Source organism: Nothoprocta perdicaria, unplaced genomic scaffold, assembly GCF_003342845.1.
Source record: "Nothoprocta perdicaria isolate Ctin4 unplaced genomic scaffold, notPer1 scaffold_619, whole genome shotgun sequence".
Taxonomy (NCBI): Eukaryota; Metazoa; Chordata; class Aves; order Tinamiformes; family Tinamidae; genus Nothoprocta; species Nothoprocta perdicaria.
Genome location: NW_020455887.1, coordinates 10,212 through 20,396, shown reverse-complemented (window position 1 = coordinate 20,396; position 10,185 = coordinate 10,212). Strand labels below are relative to the sequence as shown.

The window sequence follows — 10,185 nt, the reverse complement described above, 5'->3', positions numbered from 1 at the left end:
CCAGCGCGCCGGGATGCGCCCGGGTGCCCCGTGCTCTGGGTGTCCCTGCTGGAGCAGGGGCTGCGCTGGGGGAGCCCTGGGGGTCCCTTCCAACCTCAGCCATCCTGGGATTCAGAGAAGGCAAATTACATTATGAGCCTTTCAAAAACTTGTTATCTTCTAGACCAGCCTTAATCAGGAGCAGAAACGTGATCCTTTCAGTGGTGGAAGGAGGCTGTAGCTGTAGCAGGGCAGAAGCGCAGGCTGCATTGAGGAGGTTTCTGCTGGTCTCAGCACTGCCAGGCTGCTGTGTTGTGCCCGCCTGGCAGGCACTGCTGGCCTCGGGGACTGTAACTGGCTCCTAAACTGGCAGAGGGCTGTTTGCTCCCCCAAAACGTGATCCTGGTCTCTCCCTTCCAGCCCTCCTGGCAAGCGCTTTGAGGCTTCCTGTGATCCTTTCTTCTCTCCCCAAAAGGCTTTCAGAGCCCTGACAAGGAAACCCATTCAGTGCCTACGGGCTCAGTCCCGTGTCAGTATGCAAGGACTTAACCCGCTGATTTTAGTAGTCTTCCTGTGTTGCCCATTAATCTGAATCTGCGGGGCTCAAAGAGCTCTTGGCTGTCAGTCGTTAGAGCTTTGTGGGAGGTAGGGGACAAAATCCTAGAACACTCTCATCCTGCCTTTTCCTCGGTGCTTTTCTGTTTTTCATCGGTCTTTCTGCCTCCCTGCAGCATGATTGAAGCCTGCCAGACTGCTCAGGAAGTGGTTCAGCTCTCTCAGGACGCCCAGAAGCTGTTGGACAAAATGGAGCGGTCTCCAAAGCCCATCGTTGCTGCCATCAATGGCACCTGCGTGGGAGGAGGACTGGAGGTACTGGACACTTCTGGGTCTGCCAAGCAGCAGCGGGAACTGGTTACCCTGGCTCCCAAAACTAACCCACAGGATTATTCCAAAGGGGGGTGAGAAGGATCTGACGTGGGGTCTGTGTGTTCGTTCAAACACGTTTGTGGCAGTCTGAATGGTTTGGCTGTGCTTCAGGCTCGGCCATGCTATTTTTTTTCCTGCTGCTGCTGAAAGAGAGCTAATGAAATAGGAATACTTGTGTGCTAGGCTAATATTTAAATGGGGGCACTCCTGGGAAAACAAGCTGTTTCCAGMAGGCGTTGGAGCTGGATGAATGCTGCTGGCAGAATCCGGCCTGGAAATAGCTTCTTTTCATTGGAAATAAGCCCTGCATCCCAGCAACTTCTGTTCTTCTCAAGGTTGAGAAGGGTGAATGCAGGGAGCCTGGTCAGCCTCCAGCCTGGCCTGCATTCCCTCTCCTTTGCCACTTCAGCTGAGTGCAGTATCTGCTTCGTAATCTGTCTTTAGATTATACACTCTTAAGTAGCTAATCTTCTCATCCCTGCCTAGGATATCGATGAGCGAAGGGGAGGCTTTGGGATTATTCCTGCAGCAAAGTTTTTACTGAGTCGGAACAGCTCTGYTCCTGGGAATGGGGTCCCTTCATCCGTGCACTGAATATTGCAGCAATTTCAGCTTTTTCAAGTGCAGTAGTGAGGCTGCTGTGCTTGGGGATGCAGCGACAGACTGAGCAGCGTGGCTGGTCTGTAATTGGGGCTGAGTCCTGCTTGGTGAACAAAATTAGGGCAGGATGGGGAAGGAAGCTTTGGGCGGAGGTGCCTGTGTCTCCTGTGCTCTCAGAGAGAAATCTTCAGTCATTTTCTCTTCCCATTTTAAGGTTGTCCTTGCCTGTCACTACAGAATAGCAACGAAGGACAAGAGAACAGTGTTGGCCTCACCTGAGGTGTTACTGGGCATCCTGCCAGGGGCAGGAGCCACTCAGAGGCTGCCAAAGATGGTAAGTAGGAGGAAAAGTCTTAATGTCCCCCTCTGTTTCATGGCGTGATCCCACAGTAAAAACCCCTTTCTGCCCTTCCAGGTGGGAATTCCTGCTGCCTTTGATATGATGCTGACTGGGAGGAACATCCGTGCCGACAGAGCAAAGAAGATGGGTCTGGTTGACCAGTTGGTGGACCCCCTAGGTCAGACCTGAGGGTGGGAGCGTTGTCTTCCAGCACTTAGGAGCTGGTCTCCTGCCTCTCTGTTAGCTTCTGCCCCTTGCTGAAAGGGGTGCAGGAGGCCCCCATGCAGCCAGCTYGCTAATGCAGGCAGTGTGTGGTCTGGAGAGGCCCTAGGATGCTCTGCGGTGCAATTACCCTTCCTACCTGAGAAGCTTGTGCGTGGAGACCTTGAAATATCCAGCTTGGACTAAGGCTAAGTGAATAGGGAAAGATTAGAATAAAGGTTCCACCCCCTGGCTCTCTTTCCTAAGCTAATTACTCAGATAAGAACCTGCATTCCTCAGGTATCATGTCAGAGGGGCAGATTGCAGCCGCTCGTAAAAGGAGAATAGGTGACCACTGCCTGCAGTGATGCAGCCTGCTGATATTCATCTGGGTGACAAGATCTTGAGGAGAAGCCAAGCCCTGCGGCTTCGGTGCCCTGACTTGTTAACTGGCTTCCAGTGGGATGGAGAAATTCCAAGTTCCAGAGCAGATTGCACTTCCAGCCACCAAGTGGGTGACAAATAACTGCTTGTTCCTGCTGTGCCCGCAGCAGGGCAGCGTTTTGGGCACGTCTCTAACTGGAGGGGCTGCAGAGGCTGAGTTGGACACCAGTGTGGCAGCTGCTTGTGCCACGTAGCCGAGCATGCTGAGCTCAGTTTCCCAGCCCGAGTGGAACCCAGGGGGCCGTTCGTGCCTTAATTTGATGAATAAAAAAGCCAGCTTGTGCTGAGAAAAGCAGGGAAAGGCCCCGTTCTGCCTCGCCACTGGTCTGCCGTGTGAGATGGCTTCAGCTTTCCTCATAAAATGGGTCAGTGATGTCCAGGCTTGGTGTAAAAATCCRCTGAGTGCTCTTTCACACTGCATAGTTGCTTAAGTGTCATATTGTGAATGTGGCCTTTTATGCCAGGGATTACTCTGCCTTGCCTGAGCTTTTGAAGACCTGGTCAGATAAACATTTAGGTGGAATGCAAGACAAAAAGGAATGTGCTTGACGTGGTGGAAGGGAACTGGGAGGCTAGTGAGGATTCAGCTCAGAAACCCCCTCACCCTTGGAGGTGGGAATGCCCTAAAAGCTGGTGATCATTGCTGAAATGTGGAGTAGGCAGCAGCTCCGGGACGAGTCTCCTGAACTGGCTGTAAAAGGAAATGTGCTGTATCATTATTTGGATTGTTTTGCACTGTCCAGGCTCTGTCTTGCTGCCAGGGTGAGGTAGCGTGTGCTAGGGGGGAGCTTGTGTGATCTGGTCAAAATGCACGTGTTCCTGCATCTGCCCCTTGCAAGAAGGCCGTCCAACAGGCAGCAGGATCTGGAGCCTGCAGGACACATGCTCTCAAATCTCTGTGCAAAGAGAAGTGAACCCTGCAAGTTGTGTAGGGTTGGGTGGGTTTTGTTGTTGGGTTTTTATTTATTTATTATTTTTTGACTGCTTCCCAGGGAGCAGTTGTCTGCYGTGGTATCCCTAGCTTGGCGGACCCTGTCCTGCGTGTGCGTGGAGCCGTTTCCAGCAGAGATTAATGGGATTGCCCGGGCTAAGGAAGCAGAGCTCTAATCTCGTCAAGCTCGTGCCGCTGGTTCAGAGGTGGCGCAGCCCAAGGCTGCACTTSTAGCTGCAGTTTCCTTGCCGTGCCCTGCAAAATAGTCCTGGCCCGCTGCTCCTTTCAGTAGTGACCCTRTTTATTTCCCTCCAACAGTTCAACAGGCACAACTGCATTTTCAGCGCTGTGGTCTGCTCCTGTGGTGAATGGCATCAGCTCTGTGCTTGGGAATTGTGCAACCCATCTGCAGAGCTTGCTGAAATGAGCCTTTTTAGTCGGCTTGTTCCCTTGTTTTGGGGACAGCTTGGAGGCAGCGAGGTGGGTTGGGAGCTGCTTAGAGTTTATTATGTTTGGTACTAGCTAAAGCAGGTGAGAGACTTGCTGCCGCTGAGATCAAAGGCTGAGGAGGTTTTACTGTGCGTTGGCTCCAGGGTAAGGGTGCAGTTCTGGATAAATATTGCTTAGATGATGATTAATAGCAACAGTGTCAGTACCACTCAGCTGTGCAGACCTGCTGCACCACGTAAGAAAGCAGAGTTGCAGCGAGGTGGGAAGGCAGAACACTTACATTTGGATAGGMTAGAGGGGTTGCCTGCAGTTATGTCAAATGAAAAGATGAGAGGGAACAGGCACACATTGCAGCAAGAAAACTTTGAATTAAATGCTACCAAAAGATCCTCAGAGTGAGCATGGTCAGGCACTGGATGGGAGTCCAGAGAGGTGGCAGGATCTCCATCCTTGCAAGTGCTCAGAGCGTGGCAGAGCACGTCCCGGAGCAACCTGATCCACCTCCTAAGTTGGATCCAGCTTGGAAGTTGGCCCTGTTTGGGCAGTGGGTTAGACCAGATGGCCTCCAATCTTCCCTTGCAACAAAATTGTTCCCTGTTCCTTGAAAGCAATGTTGAGGTTTGTGACACCCTGCCGTCTGCTCTTGTGGGTCACACGTCAATGTCTGTGACATTATGGCATTTCTGCACAATGTGGTAGATATTAAACGTTTTGGTCATTTCAGGTGCTTTCCTGCCGAGCCTTTCCACCTTGTTCATAACTTCTCTTCTGTTCCCAGGGCCCGGTCTGAAAACTCCAGAAGCACGAACCATGGAGTACTTGGAGGAAGTAGCAGTTGACTTTGCCAGAGGACTCGCCAACAAGACTGTGTCTACCAAAAAACCAAAGGGGTTAATTCAGAGTAAGTCTGTGGGTATCGTAGCMAGCTCCCAAGCAACTGCAGTGACTGTAGTGCAGCTTTCATTCTCAGAGATTTCTCCATGCTCTTTCTTAATTCCAGCTTCAAAGCAAAGTTCTTTCATGTTGTAGTAGTCTCTTGACCCAGCAGGGCTGATAGAGAAAGCATTGCTCTGTAGACCTGATCTTCAGGTGACATTGCCAGAGCCGTGCATGGTGGCTCCTGAAGCCTCTTAGGAGGGAGCCAGGCCTGGGGGAGCAAACAGCACCTGCCCTGCCCCAGAGAAGTGTCCATCTTGCAAGCTTCAGTAGCAAGTTTTGCACCAAGCTTGTGCAATCCAAGCAGAAACCTGCTCTGCAATGATCCTCCTTAGCAGGGTGGTTACGCAGTTGACAGGGTGCAGAAATTATGACATCCATGTCTGGAAGTTCTGCTCCTCAGGTCAGTTTGGCAATTTGTCCCTCCCTGCATTACGAGGATAGCTGAGCTCTGAAAGGAACATGTCCTTGGAACAAGCCATAGAAATTCCTCTGCCCAGACCAATGCCAGCTCTGTCTAACKGGGTTTCAGCTGGACATTTCCATTCCAGATGTGCAATGTTCACACCTATAGTCTCCGGCGTTCAGGTTTATCATAACAAAGGCTGGGTGCGTCTTTAGGACCGCGCTGAGATGCATTTTGTCCCATCTTGCAGAGATAACAGATTATGCCATGGCTATTCCGCTCGTGAGGAAACAGATCTACAGGACGGTGGAGAGCAAAGTTCAGAAGCAGACCAAAGGACTCTACCCTGCTCCTCTAAAAATCATTGAGGTAAGCTCTGCTGAGATGTAGGAAACTGCAGCAAAGGGGAGCTGCAGGCTAACTGCAGCCAAGAGGTAGAAGGTGGCTGCTTCATCTGGGTCAAATCACACGTTACTTTACAGAAAATCAGTCTTGATGAGTGCTGGTATGGAGCAAACATGCAAATTCAGAGTAGCTTCCCAGAATATCATGTGCTACTGGCGCAATAAGGGAAGGATCAGTGATCCTGAATGYGGGAAGGCTTAGCTGGGATACTTGCTGTGCTGCTTTCAGCTACAGTTTCTTCAGTTGCTAAACTGTTAAACCAGTACTTAAGCTGCTTAACTGAAGTTAACCTCTTTGAAGCAAGGGAAGTTGTTATTTYCATGAAGCACCCAAAACTGTAGAATGTAGTCCCCTCATTAACACAGGCATTGCACCGAAAATGTTGCCCAATGGCTGAATTATTTTAAAATGACTTCTCACAATATAAAYTGTTGCTAAGGCGTCTCTAAAACCAGTGAACATCCCCTTCTGAAGCACAGTCCTGCTGAAACAATTCCTGCAAGTGCAAGGGATGGGTCAAGCTTGACCTGAGCAAGTGCTTTGCTATTGCAGCTCCTCTCTACTAGAAGGTCGAGATGGTTTCTGGCTGCTTTGGCCAGCTTTGGCAGGGCCCCGAGAGCCTCAGCTCTCCCTTGAATGTTAGGCAGGGGCTGGTGGAGGCTCAGCTAAACAAGACATTAAAATGCAGCTGTTAACAGGCATGCCTTAAGTGTGGCTTATCTTTACTGCTCTTCCTTGGTTAGGTTGTAAAGACTGGGCTTGATCAGGGGAACGACGCCGGATACTTCGCTGAATCCCAGGTAAGGMGATCAGCTCTCGAGTAGTAATCGGGAGGTTATCAGATGTGGAAGACTTGTGTTCTGCCTTGCACAAGGGAAATCCACTGTTCATGGGTTACTCAAAATGGTGCCTTGATTCCTGCCCCTTCTTCTGGGAGTGGGACTGGGAAAATGTCCTCTCTTAAACAACGGAACTGTAGTTTTGGGTTGTTTCTTTTGGAAGGGTTGGGTGGGCGTGTTTTTGTTTTGTTTTTCCAAGCTTCTTCATCTGTGAAAAGAGTTTCTGGCTTTCTTTATTTCTCTCTGTTTTATCTTTTCTTCAGTTGGGAAGTTCACCATTCCACATGTTCAATAGTAGAATTTTCTATTAGTTGTTGGGTTTTTGTTTGTTTAATTGTTTTTTGATGGGACAGGTGCTCTGTAGGTGGGTATAGTGCTATCTTAGTCTCATACCTATTCCTCAGTAACGTCGTAAAATAAGTCATTTCTCATTCTTACAAGTTTCCAGAACTTCTTAGCTGTCATTTCTCCCAGTGTCCAGTGTCCTGTCACCTTTTCTCCATCACCTCTGCTTAGAGTGTTGATCCTCTGTCACTCTTGCTTTGCTGTTCATCATGTTTCCCCGTCCACATACTTAGTGCTAGCCCATTTCCAGCCGTGGGTAGCTGCACTTTGAACAGATGGTCTTAATCTCTCACTTCTCTCTGCTCTTTCGCTCTGTGGATCACACCTGTGTACCCACTGCTATTTACCAGTACGGCCTGAGGGTTGACCTGCTGGAAAGCAGCTCTGCAGAGAGGCACCAGGGTGGGCTGGGGCATTTTAAGGCGCCGAGTCCCCTGGGACTGGTTGCTGCTTGTTCCTGTTCGTAGGTGCAGCCAGTGGTGAGAATGAGCAGGTACTGAGGTGCTGCAGAGACTCAGATCCGTGCGGATCGGCACGCAGAGCAGCACCTCTGCTAGCAGCCGAGGAAGTGGAGCTTTGGTGGAACTTCTTGGACGTGGAGCTTCTAGAGAGGGGCCAGCGCAGAGCGACAGAGATGATTAAGGGACTGGAGCATCTATCGTTTAAGGAAAGACTAAGTGAGCTGGGCCTGTTTAGCCTGGAGAAGAGAAGGTAGAGAGGGGGTTTTGTCAATGTGTCCAAGTACCTGAGGGGAGAATGCAGGGAGGATGGGGCCAAACTCTCCTCCGTGGTGGCCAGTGCCAGGACAAGGGGCAATGGGGACRAGTTGAAGCCCAGGCAGCTCCATGTGCCCGTGAGGAAGAACTTAGGGATGATCCCCAGGGGTCCCTTCCAACCTCAACCATCCTGGGATTCTGTGAAAACACAAACAACAGTCACCGAGAGCAGGGACAACCAGGGCTGCTGTCCCATCTGGCTGATCACAATTAAGATTTGCTAGAGGTTGCACACGTGTGTACTTGCACACACACGTCCCTCTTGGAGGTGCTTGGTGTACCAAGCAGCATCTCTCCAGCTTGCTCATGCCTGCTCCTTTTGTTCCCCGTTTCTCTCCACTTTCTTGTGTTTGTTCTTTTCCTCCTAACCATTTGATCCCTCCCCTTCTCTGCCATTACCTCCTCCCTAATTAACATGTTGCTGATTACTTTTATTGGCCCCAGTTTTGCTGCATCTGTACCCAAATTGGGAARTTTCTTGTTGATAGGTAGTCTTGGCCTTACACTGCTCCCCTTGCCAGTGATTGCTCTTTCCCAGAGAGCGGTGGGACCGCCCTACGAGTGGAAACAAGCTGGGATGGGGTTGGAAGGACTTGGTTGTAGAAGCATCATGGCTATTCCCTGCCACACTCCTTCCAGGCAGGCCCTGAGGGTTAGAGGCACTTACTCTTTTCCAGTAATTCTTTTTGAATTACATCCTAGATGGAAAAGGGCTTTGGAGGAGCAGTTTCCTACTGCCTTCTCGCAGCCTATATGGGAGAGGGCTGTGTTTAGCCCTGGAGGTAACTCTGTTCTCACGTGGCCCTGTCTGCTCTTCCATTTCTCTTCAGGTTACTGCTCTGTGCAATGGCATGGTGCTCGTGCTGCCACTTTGCAGTGTATTTGTCGTGTGCTGGTTGAAAGTGTGACGGCTGGTAAAGGGCAAACTGTCTGCTTCCCTCTCTCCTTTCTTCCAGAATTTTGGCCAGCTAGCAATGACTAAAGAATGCAAGGCGCTGCTTGGGCTTTACCGCGGGCAGGTGCAGTGCAAGAAGAACAAGTTTGGGGCACCGGTGCARGAGGTCAAGTAAGTGCAAGTATGAGATGCCTAAAGGAGCATTTGGAGACCCTCTGCTGAAAGGCTGGTGGGGCCAACCAGCCTAGAGTCCTGCAAAGCAGAGAGTTTCCCTTTCAGAAGGCCAGTTTTCTGCAGTTCAGACGTGTCCCTCACAAGCGAGACCTTCTGGTGTGACCTCACTAGAAGTGAGGATGGACAGGATCTGAATGGGTCTGACCGGCAGCAGAAATCCAGCTATTTCTGACTTTGTGTCTCCCCATTCTGTGTAGGACCCTGGCTGTGCTGGGAGCAGGGCTCATGGGAGCTGGAATTGCACAAGTTTCGGTGGATAAAGGACTGAAGACCATTATGAAGGACGCAACACAGCAAGGCTTAGACAGAGGACAGCAGCAGATCTTCAAGGGGTATGTGAGCTTAAAGGAGTTCCCTTGGGTTTGCSTGATGCCTCCTTTAGTCAAAATGCTCCTCCACTTTCAGGCCAGGCCATCAAGAGCTCCCGACACATCTGTTCCTTTGGGGYTTTCTTTCAGTCGATACCACAGCAACGTTTTTTAAAGGTTGCCCTCTGCAGCAAGCTGGGACACTGCTGCAAAATAAGTGCAGGGTACTCAGCCTTCTCCTTAGCAGGTAGACCACTGCTATGTGACTGTTTTTAGATCAGGCAGTAGCTTATAAAAGTAAGGGGAGGGCTCGCGTTGGAATTCATTGAATCAGAGCTCTCAGAAGATGAATTTCTTTCCTCCATGCTTCTTGCTCAACAGAGAGTGTAGTGCTCAGCTGCACAACACTAAGGATTGTAAATGAGCAGCCTTCAGACTAAAGCACCAAGAGTTGTGTGAGCAGGGCCCTACTTATTCTGCATGGCAAGAGTAGGGGGCCAGTAGGTCCCCCTTGGCTTGCTGGCTGGRAGATGATGTTTTGAGTCCCAGCATCAGGAGGGTGGGCGGGCTTGGTGCCTCTGTGAACCTGGAGCTCTGATGGAGCCGTCCTTCCCCAGGCTSAACAGCAAGGTGAAGAAGAAGAGTTTGACAGCGTTCGAGAGGGACTCGTTTCTCAGCAAACTGACAAGCCAGCTGGACTACAAAGGCTTTGAGAAAGCAGACATGGTGATTGAGGCTGTGTTCGAGGACATCAACGTCAAGCACAAAGTGCTGAAGGAAGTGGAGGCTGTGAGTGTCAGTTCCGAGCAGCTTGTGCTCCATGGGCCCCTGTGCGACGGAGGCTTGGAGAGTCTTGTCCTGTGGTCCTGCTGGGATTTTCCCATCTCTCCTGTGCTGCAGTCCAGTGCTTAGTACTAGTTACCCACTTCAGGATATGGGTGGGTGCCAAGGGCAGTTGTCCTATCCAGTTCTGACATACCCTGTCAGAGAGAGAGGGTTTGTCTCTCCTCTTACATACAGGGCGTGTGTCCTCTCGTTAGCCTGGAGAAGAGGCTATCTCCCACAAGAGGCTATCTCCCACAAGAGAGGCTATCTCCCACAAGCCAGATCTAAGTGACCTGGGCTGCTGCCTCAGGACGAGTTTCTCATGCTGATCCAGATCAGATCCA

At 50.7% G+C, this 10,185-nt stretch overlaps 1 protein-coding gene across 1 annotated transcript in view; it reads left to right on the top strand.

Annotated features, from left to right (window-relative positions):
* HADHA (hydroxyacyl-CoA dehydrogenase trifunctional multienzyme complex subunit alpha) overlaps positions 1 to 10,185 on the top strand; it is a 23,029-nt gene that overhangs the window by 7,066 nt on the left and 5,778 nt on the right. Inside the window, exons 5-13 of the mRNA XM_026049785.1 lie at positions 711 to 849; positions 1,721 to 1,840; positions 1,922 to 2,024; positions 4,651 to 4,773; positions 5,465 to 5,583; positions 6,363 to 6,419; positions 8,536 to 8,645; positions 8,906 to 9,040; positions 9,634 to 9,805. Of these exons, the coding sequence (XP_025905570.1) occupies positions 711 to 849; positions 1,721 to 1,840; positions 1,922 to 2,024; positions 4,651 to 4,773; positions 5,465 to 5,583; positions 6,363 to 6,419; positions 8,536 to 8,645; positions 8,906 to 9,040; positions 9,634 to 9,805 (1,078 nt within the window). The remainder of the gene's footprint in view (positions 1 to 710; positions 850 to 1,720; positions 1,841 to 1,921; positions 2,025 to 4,650; positions 4,774 to 5,464; positions 5,584 to 6,362; positions 6,420 to 8,535; positions 8,646 to 8,905; positions 9,041 to 9,633; positions 9,806 to 10,185) is intronic.